Genomic DNA, 15,854 nt, shown 5'->3' on the forward strand with positions numbered 1-15,854 from the left:
GGGGCACCTGCCTGACCCTCGCATAGTGGTAGGCTGCTGTGCCAGGGTGCAGATGAGGAAAGGCAGGCCTAGAGAGGCCCATGGTGCACTTGTTAAGCCTGGGCTCCTCTCTCCAGAGTCAAGAACCATCTAATGATCAGAGAGCAAGGATTAATTCATTTGTCCATCAAGCGTTCATTCAGCAGCCATTTATTACTGTCTGCTGTGTTCACAGTACTGTGAGCTGAAGGAGGCACAGAGGTAATCCACTGCCCCTACCTTGATGGAACTTGTGGTGGTAATAACTCACGTTTCTAGGTGCTTCAGATTCATAGACATGTTCCCCTCAACAACCAACACTGTGAGGTAGATAATAAATTGTTAGTAGCATTATTGTTACTGCCACTTCCCAAGGAAGTGCCTGACCTGTCCAGGGCCACCCCAACCATCAGGGTCCCCAACCCCCCAACAGACCAGCAGCATCCACTCCAGCCGCAGCACAGAGGACAAGCCAGTAGAGGGATCAGAGAGACAGAGAGTGCTGTGTGAGAGCTCCAGAAAGCAAGATTAGAGTCAGACCTTGAAGGACAGTTGAGATTTGAGAAAGGGGAGGGCGTTCTAGCCATGGGGAGCAGGGAAAGCAAGGAACACACTCATTCTGCATTTGGAGACTAAATCTACCTGACCCTGGAGCCACTCCCTGCTGCTGACGCCACCACTGTCTCCGCAGCTCTCTGTTCATCAGGGTGGCTTAGCCCTGGGCCCTGGCCCTGCCATCGCTCCTCTTCATGGCAAAATCTATAAAAGATGAAGTTACTATATAGCCCTCAGATGAGCTGAAAGCCAGGCTTTCATTCTGACACTCTGTCACACTCCATCTCACAAGATTTCCACCACCCAGGGCCTCTCTCCTGTAGTCAGCCCTGTGTGAGCCTCGTCCCTGGGCCTCTAGCTTGGGCCTCCTGGCTGAGTCCAGTGGCCAACTTTAATTTGCCTCTTCCCTCTTGTTCCCTCTGCCCAACCATCCTTCCCTCCTGTGACTGCCCCACCCTTTCTATCTGTATAGGTCTGGAAGCAGAAGGCCCAGTACCTCCAGCACAAACAGAATAAGGCTGAGGCCACCACGGTGAAGAGGAAAGCAGCCGCTGGCTCTGAGGGGGCCATGAGAGTCAAAGGTGGGAGTAATGGCGGCCTCCACTAGAGGCTCATGGTTGAGGTGGGAGGTGAAGTATAGGAGAACCACATGTGGGGGGCAGAGTGGAGGCCAGAAGGGCTTTGGCAGGGGAAACATGGGGATTTTCAGAGCTATGATGGAAAAGCCCATCCCTGTCTGCGGGGCCCAGTTTGGTAGCCAAGTCTCACCTCCCTGTTCTCCTCCTTTGGCCTTAGCTTCTCCTGCTGGAGTGATATCGCCTCATAAAAAGTCCCCTTCTAGCACAGCAGTGCTGTCTTCCTCCCCAGCCAAAGCTCCTGAGACAGATCCCATCGACGTAGCTGCACACCTCCAGCTCTTAGGAGAATCGCTGAGCCTCATCGGTCACCGCCTGCAAGAAACAGAGGTGAGTCTAGAGGCCAGGCCTCAGCCAGGCCCTCTGGCCGCCTCCCTTGGCCTCCACTTGAGAAGGTACTTCCTCACAAATCACCCTCGATCTCATGATGACTGCATCACATCCTCATTATCCGTAATCTGTTATGACTGTCCAGAATGACCCTCCCTTCAGATTAATCCTCAAATACAGCTTTGATTAGACCTTCTCCCTGCCCAGTCTTTTAGTGGCTCTCCTTTGCCTTCCTCTTGACAGCCTCGCCCCAAACCTACTCTCCCTTCCTCAGGCTCCTTCCCACCATTGCTGGCATCATCCATAGCAATGCCTCCCCCACGAAGCCCTCCTCCTCCAGGGCATTATGGCATTTTGTCTGTGCCCTCTTAGGATCTTCACCCTCTGTCTTCAGTTATAATCATGTAAATACTTGTTAACTTCCTCTCAGACTGTACATTCAGTGAGGGCAGGGGCTGCCCTTCCTCCTTTTGTATCCCTAGTGCTTGGCACAGAGAAGGGGCTTGATAAGCCTGGGCTCAGAGTACAAGGGGACGGTCCTGGTGACTTGGGGATAATTAGCCTCTGCTTCCTGGCCAGCAGAGTCTGCGTTTGGCTTTTTTGGAATCGAAGCACCCTCATGTTTAGTCAGGGGCAAGTGTGGTCTAGGGGAAAGATGACCACACTGGGAATTGGGGGCTGGGGCTTCCAATATGAACCCTGGAGGTTCATGAATACACGGAGATACTGTGGGGCTGCCACTGTGTAAGCTTGTCAAGCCCAGTACACTTGGCTGTATTTTTCTGGTGCTTGCTCTAAAATCCTCTTAATTTCCTGCAGTTTTCTTCTGCCTTTGTCAAAGCAAATGCCAATTTTGGGGTTATTGCTCACAGCCTGGGGCTCAAACCACTTGGTTACCAAAGACCTATATTCTCTTCTGACCTTGGAGTGTCTGAATTTTCTTCCTAATCTCCTAAATTCTGTGCTTCCCAAAAGGCCTGAATTGAGAGAGTCGATCATGGAGGGATTTGTGGTATAACTAATTAATATGTTTGCTTCGTGCAATCCCGAGGGCCTTCTGCTTCCTGGTAATAGGCAGCAGACAAGGGCTTCCACTTGCTGCACATGAGTCAGCCTGGCTGTGGGCATGCTCACAAAGACTTGCCCTTTGACGCGAGGTAACCCACAGAGTCACTTTGGGGTTTCTTATCTTCATCGTTCCCCATAACTTCTCACCAGATCACCCTCTTTGGCTGACTTGGCATTTGAGCCTTCTGGTGGGTTTCTGTAGTCGACTTGAGTGATTTTATCAGTTCTCTTGGAAATCCCCCTAAGCTTATAGAAGGTACAGCCACTTCTGGGAGGCAGTTGAAGTCACAGCAACTTTATTCAGCAGATGAATGCAGTGGTTGACGTGGGGCTTTAGAAAGAAGGATTTAAGGGGTGGATAATTTTTATCCTCGGTCCCAGGAAGGTCGAGTGTCTGTTTCCTGGATTTTCCATGGCCTCATGGTGCCATGGTGAAGTTGCCCCAGCATTTGTTCTTCCCCCAAGGCTAGCCAGTCTTCTCCCCCAGGAAAGAAATGGGAAGTAAAAAGAGCATCATGTGGAGCAGGTGGGGCAGTCTCTTCCCTGGCTGGGCTTCCATCTCCATCATCTCTGAGGTCCCTTAGTGCCATCCACTCCGTTGGCTGGCACAGCACTAAGTCTCTGTTTCCTTTGTTCCTGGTGCCTCATCCCACTCCCAAATGCAGGCATGGGAGGGTACCTACAGCTGGCCCAGGGCCTGGGGCCCATGCCGATGTCTGGCCAGTGGAGGGTGTACTGCCTCTTTGTCCCTCAGCAAACAGCAAGCATGGGCCAGATGGGGGCAGAGCTTACGGGTCCCAGTGTGTGCCCTGACACCAACAAAGGATCTGTCTCCTGAGAAGCAGCTGACCCCAGTAGAGAGAGCCAGCACAGCGACCCCCACCATGATGTGCTGGGACTTGGCCTTGTTAGGGCTCAAACCCAGGCTGGGCTGCCATCCTAAAACAAGGCCATGAGGCAGGGCTGCCTGGAGGAGATTGGGGGGGTCAGTATGGTATCACTGGGGAAGGAGGAGGACAGTGGTGGGCTCAAGAAAGGCTGGCAGAGCACTTGACCAATGGTGTCTCCTTTAACCCCCACAACAGCCCCGGCAGGTACCTGCCATTATTTCGCAAATGCCACATTTCACAAATGAGGATACTGAGGCAGAGGTGAAGTGACTTATCCAGGATCCCACAACTAGACCTAGGATCTCAGGCAGGATTCAAGCCATGGCCTCCCTGACTCTGGAATCGCTATGCCACCTAGATCATTCTTCAAAGGCTTTTCAACAAAGCAGAGCAGGAGCATTAACTCCCCAGAAGTGTGGGCAGTAATGGTTGTGCAGCCACAGTGTACAGTGCCGTGGGGTCCAGCGGGCATGTGGGTGGCACATGGGGTAAACTTAGAATCCCCTTCGCATTTGGTCATAGGATTAGTGCTGTTTCCCAGATAAGGAAATTAAAACCGAGAGAGGTCAAGGCCAACTAGGTCACAAGGGACAGACACAGGCCTGCTGCTCCTCTGCCCCATAGTCTGGCCACAGCAGCTCTGCATCTCACTGCCATGGCGAGGCCTCGTCACCCTGACCTTGGACAGGAGGTGGACGGAGCTGGCACCAGCTGGTGCCCATACCTCACTGAACAGGCACACCCCAAAGGGCCTTGCCCAGCGTCTTAGCCTCCCAGCGCCTTCAGCACAGCAGAGAATGTAAGTATCACTCACATCTTGCACATGAGGGAACAGGGGCTTGGAGAGAGCCAGGAGCTGCCGAAGATAGCACAGCTCATGAAGGGCAGTGCCAGGCCTGGCATCCAGGTTCTCACGCCCACATCGGTGCCGTCTCCACTGCACCACCCTCAGAAGGCGAGTCATTGATTCTAGGCCCTAGTGACCATGGGACTGGATACAGGTAGGACCCACAGGGCCACAGACACACTAACCATCCAAGGAGCCTCACGCCACGTCATGCCTTGTGCGCTCGGCATGGCCCAGGACCCATGGCATCAAGGATGAGATCAGCCAAGCAACGATGCAGCCCTGAGAAAACACTGACAGCTGTGACCCTTCTTTGCAGGGGATGGTGGCCGTTTCCGGAAGTCTCTCAGTTCTTCTCGATTCTATCATTTGTGCTCTCGGCCCTCTGGCCTGCCTGACCACGCAGCTGCCAGAGCTGAATGGCTGCCCGAAGCAGGTCCTGGTGAGTTGTGCATGTATGGGGCATCTGTGCCAGGCTCTGAGGGAGCCCCTGTTGTGCATGTGTCTGAGTGTGTGTGTGTGTGTGTGTGTGTGTGTGTGTGTGTGTGTGTGCAGCATGTCCACCTGAGGGAAGGGGATGCCACACTGAGAGGGAAGCAGTGAGACAGGCTTAGAAAGGAACAGACATAGTCGAGCTGCCCCAGAGGTATATGGCCACTCTGGCCCTCCCCCTCTTCCCTGTTCTCTTCCAGGTTTCCCTCTCTCCTAAACAGGGATAAAGGGAAATTCCAGCAGCTCTGCAACTCATAGTCCCTCCCCTGGGCCCTTTGCTGTCTCACCCCCCCATCTCTGATCCCTCCCCTGGGCCCCTTGCTGACCCTCTTCCCCCAGCACTGGGTCCTCCCCTGGGCCCCTCACTGACCCCCCCCCCCAACTCTGATCCCTCCCCTGGACCTCTTGCTGACCCTCTCCTCCAGCTCTGGGTCCTCCCCCGGGGCTCCTCACTGATCCCCTCTCTCTGATCCCTACTCTGCGCCCCTTGCTGACTCTCCCCCACCTCTGGGTTCTCCCCTAGGCCCCTCACTGAACCACCCCCCCACCAAGCTCTGAGCCCTCCCCTGAGCATCTCTCTGACCCCTCCCCACCTCTAATTCCTCCCCAGGGTCCCTCACTGGCCTCCCCCAAGATCTGGGCCCTTCCCTGGGCTCCTCACTGATCCCCCATCTCTGATCCCTCCCCTGGGCCCCTTCCTGACCCTCTTCCCCAGCTCTGGGTCCTCCCCTGGGCTCCTCACTGAACCCCCCCCAAACTCTGATCCCTCCCCTGGACCCCTTATTGGCTCTCTCCCCCAGCTCTGGGTCCTCCCCTGGGCCCCTCACTGATCCTCCTCTCTGATCCCTACCCTGGGCCCCTTGCTGACACCCCCACCTCTGGGTTCTCCCCTAGGCCCTCCTCTGAGCCCTCCCCTGAGCCTCTCGCTGACCCCTCCCCACCTTTAATCCCTTCCCGGTGTCCCTTACTAGCCCCCCACCAAGATCTGGAACCTCCCCTGGGCCCCTCACTGACCCTCCCCCAAAATCTGGGCCCTTCCCAGGGTCCTTCACTGGCCCCTCAGCTCCCCTGCACAGAGAGCTTTCATAAGGTTCCACTCAGCCAGTGCCATGTTCTTCCTTTCTAGTCCAACACTCTGGACAACATCGCCTACATCATGCCTGGACTCTGACAACTAAGGATTCTGGGACACACCCCCGTCCTGCCCCTTTGCTGGCTCACGTGGACATGGACTCTTCTAACGCCCTTTGCTGGCTTCTGGGTGTAGGTTTTAATGTTTTTAACACATGTACCATATATACATAGGATTGTAACTACCTACTTTTAACAATTTTATGGAACGTGAAGGCTCAGCCAAGGGGAGCCTTGGCTTAAATGTGGGTTTGGGTTTTTAATTTTGTTTTGCTTTTCTTTTCTCCGGTGGTGGATCAATCTGCCTTAAATCACAGAAACTTGGGGGCCTGGGGGGGGTGTTCTAGGCACCGAAGGCACCTCTTTTATGGACAGATAAAATCTGGTGGTTTTGTTCCAAGCCGAGCGTTGTCCCCCAGACCTATCATTGACCGTTTGCCTTATCTATCTTGCAGTCTGAAGTGTACCAGGAAAGAAGGGGATGGGGAGAAGGGAGAGAAAACAGAAATCCTTTCAACTCAAGGTGACCATCTCCACTTCACCCCCAGGTGGGAGTTGACTAAGTCAGCTCCATCTGGAGGGAAAGAACAGGCTTAGGCAAGGGATAACTAGCTCTTGGGCCCGTCGTTAGTCTGGATGGAGCCGAGGACATAGGAGAACCCCAGCCCCTGTGCACTGGGTGGGTCAGCCCTGCCAGCACGCCATCCCTTGGGGACTGGTGCCAGAGCTCTTCCTTGAACCGCACTTACTGGGATCCTGTGGCAGAGGGCTGGCGGCTCCAGGGCTGGAATCTGGACTCATTGTGCCACCGAGGCCTCCTGAGGCTCATTGCTTCAGGTGCTCCATGGCAGGAGAAGACATCCATGTGCTCAGTATGGCTCTCCCAGTGTGGGAGTGCTGAGAATTCAGCCCTCTGCTCGCACAGGAGCTGCAGGAACGCACTTGAGTCTTAGGTAGTTTTGTATATGTGTGTATGTCTGTATGCGTGTGCGTTTTAATCATGTATATTTAACTCTTTAAAATCTGTTAGTTTTTAATTTATCCTGTAAATTTCTGTGTATATATAATTTAATAACAAAAAACCTCCACCAGCAGCAGCATGTGGAAGATTCAGATTTGTTAAAGTTGTTCCTCTTCCCATCCCTTCCCCCATCCTCCCTCCAGGCTGTCCTGGAAACCCTAACACACATGTAGCTTGAGGCATTTCTTGACAAAGAAGAATCATTCCTTTAGGATTCTTACTACTCATGGAAGAATGTGTGGACTGGGCCGAAGATGAAGGGCTAAGGGGTGTGGGTGTGTGGGTGTGTGGGTATGTGTGTGTGTGTGTGTGTGTGTGTGTGTGTGTGTATGTGTATGTGTGTGTGTGTGTGTGTGTGTGTGTGTGTGTGTGTGTGTGTGTGTGTGTGTGTGTGTGTGTGAGAACATGCCCTCTTAGCTTTTTTTCCACACAACCGGAATAATTTTACTTTCTCGTAGGAGAGAAAGCAGTTGAAGTTTGGGAGCAGGGGTTCTGCTTGAGTTAGGTTTGGCCCCTGTGGTCTGCCTCCTGGACCGCTGCGTGCTGGCCTCTCCCTGAGTGACTCCAGCCCAGGAGGTTCAGAGGAAGTTCTTGGGGAGCTTCTGAGGCTCCCCTCCCCCCATCACATAGCCATACTGTCACAAACTCAGCTTTGGGACAGTTCATTAGGAGCCGTATGTGAGCCCCCTTACCACTCAAAGCTGCTGTGTGGTTTCACGACGAAGAGGGAGGAAAGGGAAGGAATGGGAGGTAGCTGGGTTGGCCTCTTGACCCAAAGCTTTGTTGCACACCAGTAAAAGCTTCCATTTTGACAAGGAGGGAATGCTGAGACTTGGATCCAGAACCAGATGAGGTTCCTTCTAAGTTTGCCATTTATAGAGTAAGGAAATTCTGATGTGGGCCCATTCTTTGTTTTTGTTTTGTTTTCAAAACCGAACCCTATTGTATTTGTATTTAAAATTTGTACACATTTGTATAATAATCTGTACCTTGTGGCATTTGGTACTATTAGAGGGAAATCTTTGGATTCAGACCTACTTAACAGTTTTTATATCATTGCTTTGGTTTGGTTTTTTAAACAAATCCTAGTGGTTTGGTCCAAATCCCATTAAAGTTGTATAAAGAAATAAAATTTTGTACTTATATATTAAAAAAAACCCACATTTTTAATATTTGGAGTACGGTCTCATCTGTTTTCCCTGTGCTACAAAGCAGTAGGTCTTAGACTCTTGGAGAACGCATAGTACGCCCCTCTTCTCTTTCCCACTGAGAATTCCAACCTCTTTTTCTAATAGGACATCAGCCTTGGCCATTTGCCTGACCCCACGTCCACCGGTGCTGTCAGGTCTCACATTGTGAGCATACTTGTTTCCCCTCTCCGTGTGCCAAGGACAGGGAATCTCAACAGTCCAGGGGAAATGTCCCTGCTCAGTAAAAACTCGTTTTTCTCTAGTGCTTTGCAAAGCGCTTCACCCACAACATGAATGAGGGAGCAAAAGCTCAGGGCCTTTGCTGATCTGCTACTGTCACACAGCCAGTGTCAGGGCCAGGATCCAGACTGGAATCTTCTGACCTGGCCTCTCTCTCCACCCTCTAAAATGAGAGTTCTGGACCATGATCTGTGAGGCCCCGTCCTGTTTGAGGGCCGTGATCCTGTTAACTCCTCCCTCCAGCCCCCTCTTCTACCTTCCCCTGTTGCTTCTCTTTATGCTGAATAGCTGGTTGGTGCAACTGGGGACCAAAGCATCCTGACCTCACCCCCTCCCCAGGCCTGTGGCTGACAGAAGGTCCCTGGTGACCTCATTTAGAGACTGCAGCATTAGGGAGAGTGAACAATGTCTACAGGGCCCTGTTCATGGTTCATCCGGGATAGCTGCAGGGAGCCAGCCTTCTTCATCTCTTAGTGTTCATGCTGATGGATTTCTTTCCCTCCTCCCCTTCAGCGTCACATTAAGGGGAATATTAAGACTTGTCTAAAAAGCAGAAAATAGTGGACATGAACATTACTCCTAGACACAACAAAGTAGAGATATCACAAGGCTGAGGGGAACAGAAATTGTGTCTTTGTTTTGACTGGACCTGTGATTTCCAGGAATTCCCTCCTGTCAATGCAAATCAGCACCTTCTCTGAGAAGCAGTCTTAAGAGCATTATGTAGAGTCACAGCCAGGATGTGTCTGAGGCAGGATCTGAACCCAGGTCTGTGACTAGCCCCATCTGCTAAGTCATACTGCCTCCTGTGCCTTTGTTGTGGGTTAAAATTGAATTCAACTCATAGTAAGCCCCTTCCATGTATCTTCAAGGCATTAAGCACGAGGACAATCCTTACCCTCAAGGAGCTAACATTCTACCAGGGAAGGGTATAATAGGACAAATACATAGCATTTGATTAGGTGGGGCATAAGGAAAGGATTTCTGTAGAGGGAGCAGATGAACTGTGTTTTTGGAAAAGAAGCTGGGGGAACTGGAGGGAGTGCATTCCAGGCATAGGAGACCACCTCTCAAAGACATGGGAGGGGTGTTTGGGACTAGGGAGCAGGACTGGCCTCCTGATTGATACAAAGAGGGAGGAAACCATAGAAATGGGGAGAGGCTGATTATGGAGGGATCCTGTGTTTGAAGGATTTCCTTCCCTGGTCTCTCCATTACTGGCTGTGGAAAGTAGCCAGAATTCCTTAATAAACAATGAATGTGTGTAGACGACCTTGCTAGGCCCTAGCTGGGAAGCGGGAGGCTTGGATCAGACTGTCTTCTCTACCTTCGTGGAATGTATGGGGTAGCCAAGGGATGTTTACACATATCCAGATACTTGTCGAATGAATTCAATAGCTGTGGAGCCAAATGTTACCTGTGTAGTAGGAAGTTTGTCTTTGGAGGCCCAAGGAGAAAGAGGCTGCCGACTTCCTTGGTTATTAGCTGTGCGGTCTCCCTTGTTAGTCTGTGACCTCCCTGAGACCAGGGACTACTTCATTTTTCTTCATATCCCCAGCATTTAGCACAGTGCCAGGCACATAGACACCTAATGAATGCTTGTTGACATGACCTCTTGTGAAATCCTGGTTTCCTTCAAAACGCAGCTCATGCATTGAGTCTGTAAAGCCTGTTCTCAGCTTCCAGCCTGCTCCATCCCTAAAGAACCTCACATTCATTTTGTACATATGTCTTCTGCATATTTGTGTGTGAGTCCCTTTAGAATGTAATCTCCTTGAAGGCAGACTGTTTCCCCTTTGTATCCTGAGTTCCAAGCACAGGGAGTGCCTGGAACATTGGATGTTTAATAAATGCCTTCTGATTAAATAAGTCATCATCTGGACCCGTCCCCCATCCCCCCACCTTGTAAGTAAATGACTTGGCCAGGGTCATCTACAAGTGGCATCTAAGCAGGCATTGGTGACATCCAAGTGACTGTTTTGTGAGCAGTAGTGTAGAAATAGGGGACTGAGCCAGTCAGTTAGTAAGAATGAAGGGTAACAGAAGGTAGGCTCCTCGTACTGTGGCCCCTGGCATGCCCAAAAGTTTAAAAGGAAGACCTTCAGTCCATTTGGTCACTCCTACACGGAGGACTTATGGAAAGACGGAAGCAAGAATTCAATCAGTCATCATTTATTAAATGCCTACTGTATGCCAGACACTGTCCTAAGCCCTGGAGATGCAAAAAGAGGCAAAAGACAGTCCCTGCCCTCAAGAAGCTTACAGTCTAGTCTTGAGACAGGGTGGTATGATGGAGAGACCCCAAAAGCTGGGAGATCTGGGTTCCAGAACTGACAACCACATCCTAGCTGTGTGACCTTCAGCAAATTCGTACTCTCCCGTGACCCTCCCTTCTTCCTTCATCTGTGAAAAGTAGAACGGGAAAAAAGCAAGAAGCCACCTGGGTGCCCATCAGGGGGATGGCTAGAGAAACTATAGTACGTGATTGGACGGGAATAAAAGAGGCAGAGAGAGTTAGTTAATGAAGCCAAGGGAGAAACAGAAGCCTGAAGAATGGGTGTAGACAGAGCTGGGTAGAGGGAGAGAACACTAAAGTCCTGCAGATAGATGCAACTATGTTGATGCCACCTTGTTTTAAACTCAGTCTCTTCTGTCCAACAGCAAGGACACCAGCTCAGTCACCACTTTTAACTATCATTTTCCTTGCCTAGAGCAGGGGTTGGCAACAGGAAACGAGGCCTGTTTTTGTGTAGACCTAAGGATGGTTTTTGTCCCCTGGGCTGTAATTTGCCAACCCACACTCTATGGGATCAGGGCATCTTAAATCTAGAACTGAAAAGGACCTCAGAGGCTTTCTGGTCCAGGCCTGCACAGGGTCACCAATAATATGCAACAGAGGCAGTATTTGAACCCAGGACCTGTGACTCCAAAGCCGGGAGGCATGTTCTCTTGTTTTTATTTTTAGTTGGTTGGTCAATGGGTCATATGTTTATTCTGTGATTTGTTCAGGAGTTCTGTTGTGCTGGAGATTTTTCTGGGTCGGTCTTTGCTTCTCATGCGTCCACGTCCATTGATGGAAGGTAAAGCAATTTGATGAGTTGAATGAGGCTGAGTTTGGACAACTCTAAGATCGTGTGGGTTTTGACATTGTTCCTCTGTCCCCCCTGAACCAGACAGATGGGAGAAGGCACCCCAGCTTGGTGTCCAAATGTGCTCCACACCTTCCCGGCCACGCCAAGGACTTGGGCAAATGGCTTAGTAAGCTCCCCCCTTAGAATGTGACTTATTTTTCTGTCTGCACCCATGCTTGGCACAGTTCATTCATTCGTCTCTGGGTTTCAGGCTCCCCCTCTAACAATGCCTGCCTACCTCACGGAGTTAAGCATATGGTATTATGGGAAGAGTTCTTAAAAGGGAGGCAGAAGATGTGAACCTGTCTCTTCTTTGCTACTCTATCTGGGTGACTTTTGGTAACCTCTCGACCTCAGTATCCTCATCTGTAAATTAAGGGCGTGAGGATCTCCCTTTCAACTCTGGAAGGTTGACGAGGTGCTTTCCTGACAGTGACCCTCTAAGGTAGATGGCACAGGTTTACAGATGAGGCAGGGAGGCTCAGAAAGGTTATCATTTGTCTGTGGCCACACAGCTGGTAAAGGGAAGAGCCAGATGGTTACTGAAGTCCCTTTCATGGCTGTTGTGAGCATTCGATATGGATGGGAAAGCACTTTGAAAACTCTAAGACCTATGCAAGTGTGAGACCCTGGCACCCTACAGTCAGGTCTTTCCTTATTCCTCCTAATAGCTTTGTATATGTTTTTATTCACTTGTCTATATACATTCTCTTCCTCTCCCCCGTCCCCCAGTAGAATGTAAGCCCCTTGAGGGCAAACAGCGCTTCCAATGTTTACTTTGTATCCCCAGGACTTGGCACATGCAGGTGTTTAATGAATGCTTGTTGAATTGAACCGTAAGAGTAACCAATGTTTTTTATAGCACTTTAAGGTTTCCTCTGAGGCCTAAGCAGATTTCAACTTCTGTTTAGGTCTTTAAAAATCACATTATTGTAATCAATGAATATTTAACGCCTAATAATAATAAAGAAGTTTTTATGATTCTTTTGGGTTTATGACATCTTCCTAACAACTCTGTGGGACAGCCAGTAGAAGTGTAATTATCTCCATTTTACAGATGAGGAAATAGGCTTAGAGAGGTCAAACATCCAACAAAATAACTTGAAGCTGCCCACCTGATTTCCATCTTGAAAGGGCAGCACCTTGCCAAGTGGACCCCCCTTCCCCCAAGGGATTTCCAATTCCTGGCTTTTCCTTCTTTTTTGAGAGCAAACAGATAGGCTTGTTGGAAAGGACCCAGTGGGAAGAAGCAATTCCATTGCGGGCAGGGACCGCTGGGTGTGCTTCAGGAAAACAATGAAGGGCCTAATTGTTCTAGGCCTCACAGGAAGGGTGGGGGAGGATGACTTCATAGATAGAGCCTTAACCACCTGAGTAATTTTACCAGCACTTACAACAACAGGGAAACCAGTCCAACCCTTAGCCACTTTAGGTGTCCCTGTCCTCCAATTAATATTCAAAGACATCTCCTTTTGCAGACAGAAACTGAGACAGAGGGAGATGGACTTACCCAGGTTCCCATGACAAGTTACCAGAAAAGTTAGGATTAGAGCCTACGTCGCTACATGACGTCTGGGCCTCAATTTACACATCTGTATGAGGAGGAGGAGAGCTAGAACCTCTGTAAAGTCCCTAAAACAGACACTGGAATGCCAAGCAGTTGACTAACAGGGGAGGCCTCCTTGGAGAGCAGTGAGACATCATCATGGGGCAGGAGTGCGAAAGAATCCCACAGTGTCAGACCAGGAAGGGCCCTTGCGGATCATCACATCCAGTCTTTGAAAGTCAAGTGGAGCCCAGAGCATTTATTGAGTGCCTACTGTGTGCCAATCATCTTGGTAGGGTAGGGGTGGGGCCTGCACAAAGTCCTACAGGTCCTAGTAGTTTGCATGTCATCTCCCCGCCCCCCCTTTAGATTGGAAGCTCCTTGAGGGCAAGGGCTGCTCCTGCCTTTCTTTGTATCCACACTGGGCCTGGCACACAGTGGGTACTTAATAAATGTTGATCCACCAAGTGACTTCAGCAGGAGAAGAGAGTGGAGGCCAGGTTTCCTGATACCAAACCCATCCCCTTTCCATTCTCCATTCTTTTCTTTTGTCCCATCCTTTTATCATGCTGAGAAAGTAAGGCAAGAAGAGCCAAATTCCTTTTATTTTTTTACAGGTGGGGACATTGAGCCCCAAGGTACAAGCCAGGCCTAGGCCCTGTCCTCCTTACAAAGCACCAGAGGGCCTAAGGATTCCGAAAGTCCAGGCCAATACATGTTGCACAGATGAGCAAACTGAGGCTGGGAGGCATCCGTAGGCACTTGTGGGTGTGGCTACAGGCAAGTCCCCGCCTCCTCTCTGGGCCTCAGCTGTAAAGTGAGAGGGTGGGGCTGGATGAGGGGGTGGGCCCGAGTCTAGGGTGGAAGAGGGGAGGCAGGGACTGCCCTTGATGAACTCCGACTTTCTTTGGAGGAGGCTGTGGGCTGTAAGGGCTCGGTGACGTCATGATGCCGACGCTGTAGCGGTGAGGGCCACCCCCTCCCCCCGCCTCCGCCTCGTGCCGGTGATTGGCAGGGCACGGGGCGGAGCCTGTGGCTACGCTCCTCCCGGCTGCGGGGGGGGGGGGGGGAGGGGTCACGTGACGACTCCGAGGCCGTGGCAGTTGCTGTCAGCTGATCCCTTGGGCTCGGAGGGGCAGCGGTGGCGACCATGGACTTTCTCCTGGGGAACCCGTTCAGCTCCCCTGTGGGGCAGCGCATCGGTAAGTGCCCCGCGCGTCCCGGTCTCCCCAGCGCCGGCCTCCGCCTCCTGGGGACCCCTGGGACTCGAAGCCCCAGATCTAGGGGACTCGGGGGATCCTCCCCACTCTGCTACCGAAGAGCGCAGAGTGACAACGTCCGCGAGCCAATAGAAAGCGTCTCTGCGCCGACTGGCGGGGACCCCGGCCTATAGGCTGCTTGGGGGGCGGGCTCCGGAGGCCGTAGTTTATCCAATCAGCGCCTGAGGAGGTCCCCGGAGCCGGGCAGAAAGTTTTCTGTCTTAAAGGGCCCGCAGCGTCCCCGCCCACCCACGGGCTCCCGGGGCTCGGAGGGTCTGCCGCCTGGACAGGGGCGTCGCGGGGCCCGGCACTTGTCAGTTGGGCGAGTGGGAGACCTGGCGCTGAAAAGGGCCGTAGAGACAGCGCGATCCAAGGGAAAGAGTCTCTGGAGGCAGAGGATCTGGGTTCAAATGCTGCCTCTGACGCTTACTACCCGCGTGACCCTGGGCAAGTCCGGTCACTTCCCTGAGCCTCAGTTTCCCCGTATGCAGAATGAGGGAGAGACGGACTAAATGTCCCCCAAGGGTAATTTCCCCTCTCCGAGCCTCAGTTTTACCCTCTGTAAAAATGGGGATTCAATCCCACGGATCTGAATTGGTCAATAAGCATTTATTTGGCTACTACTGTGTGCAGGGCACAGGATATTTGTATCGTGGAGGGCTCACGAGCTAATGGGGGTGACCACGTGCAAACAACAAGACATCTAGATAAAAGGGGAAGGGGCCCTGAAGGACACCAGGAGGGGGAAGAGGAGGCATTAAGGACCTAAGCTCCCAACTATGCGCCGGGCTGGGTAAACAAAAAGTCTGGGTCTTCTTTCTCTGTGTCCCCAGCACTTAGCGCTGCACCACACACAATAGGCGCTTAATAAATGTTGGCCGACTGGCTGACAGAGCCAGCACCGGGTGAAGCCTGCCTCTGACTACTTCATGCTTTTGCCTCCAGGACCATGCTGTATCTCATCTGTAAAACGGGCAGATTAGACCTCATAAAGCGCCCCCCCCCCCCAAGAGATTTCCAGTCCTCTGAATGAAAAGGCATCTATTAAGCACTTACTGTGTCCTAAGCACCGTAAAATCAAATGACACAAATCTAGACAAACCCTGGCCTTGAGAAGCTCATGTTCTGTCCAGGGGAGACCACACACTTAGGGGAAGAGTGGCCGGGAGGCCTGATGTTCTGAGAGGTCCCTGGGATGGTGAATGGAGCCTCGGAGCAATGATTAACTTGTCAGGTGTATACAGTGAGTGTCATATGTGTGCAGATGAATGAAAAACAGATCAGAGGAAGAGGAAGGCGGGGAGGGCTTCATGGAGGAGGTGGTGCAAAGCTGAGCCCCCAGAACAGCAAGTGGCCATTCAGTCCTGTTGGTCAGGGACAAAGAGGCCGGCGAGACCCAGAGAGGTGGGAGCCTTCGAAGCCAGGCTCAGGAGGGGCAGGAAGACCTGAGCCCGGAATATGGTTTTGGTGGCTGCCGGGTGATCTGTGCCAGGCACTGGGG

General features: G+C 51.6%; 2 protein-coding genes across 7 annotated transcripts in view; both read left to right on the forward strand.

Moving 5' to 3' along the window:
• The window catches only part of HMGXB4 (HMG-box containing 4), a 31,501-nt gene extending 24,324 nt beyond the window's left edge, over window positions 1–7,177 (forward strand). For all 3 annotated transcript variants that reach the window (XM_036761390.1, XM_036761392.1, XM_036761391.1), the window contains 4 exons: window positions 1,046–1,154; window positions 1,369–1,538; window positions 4,663–4,785; window positions 5,962–7,177. In XM_036761390.1, the coding sequence (XP_036617285.1) occupies window positions 1,046–1,154; window positions 1,369–1,538; window positions 4,663–4,785; window positions 5,962–6,006 (447 nt within the window). In that variant the 3' untranslated portion in view covers window positions 6,007–7,177. The remainder of the gene's footprint in view (window positions 1–1,045; window positions 1,155–1,368; window positions 1,539–4,662; window positions 4,786–5,961) is intronic.
• Window positions 7,178–14,152: 6,975 nt separating this feature from the next.
• TOM1 (target of myb1 membrane trafficking protein) overlaps window positions 14,153–15,854 on the forward strand; it is a 50,890-nt gene continuing 49,188 nt past the window's right edge. For 3 of the 4 annotated variants that reach the window (XR_005010487.1, XM_036760421.1, XM_036760422.1), the window contains exon 1: window positions 14,187–14,296. Coding sequence is in view for 3 of the 4 variants with exons in the window: in XM_036760421.1 (XP_036616316.1) it covers window positions 14,245–14,296 (52 nt within the window). In the remaining variant the exon portion in view is untranslated. Of the gene's footprint in view, window positions 14,297–15,854 lie in introns of all 4 variants that reach the window. The other variant, XM_036760423.1, reaches the window with a different exon arrangement.

This window comes from Trichosurus vulpecula, chromosome 5, assembly GCF_011100635.1.
Source record: "Trichosurus vulpecula isolate mTriVul1 chromosome 5, mTriVul1.pri, whole genome shotgun sequence".
NCBI classification, from domain to species: Eukaryota; Metazoa; Chordata; class Mammalia; order Diprotodontia; family Phalangeridae; genus Trichosurus; species Trichosurus vulpecula.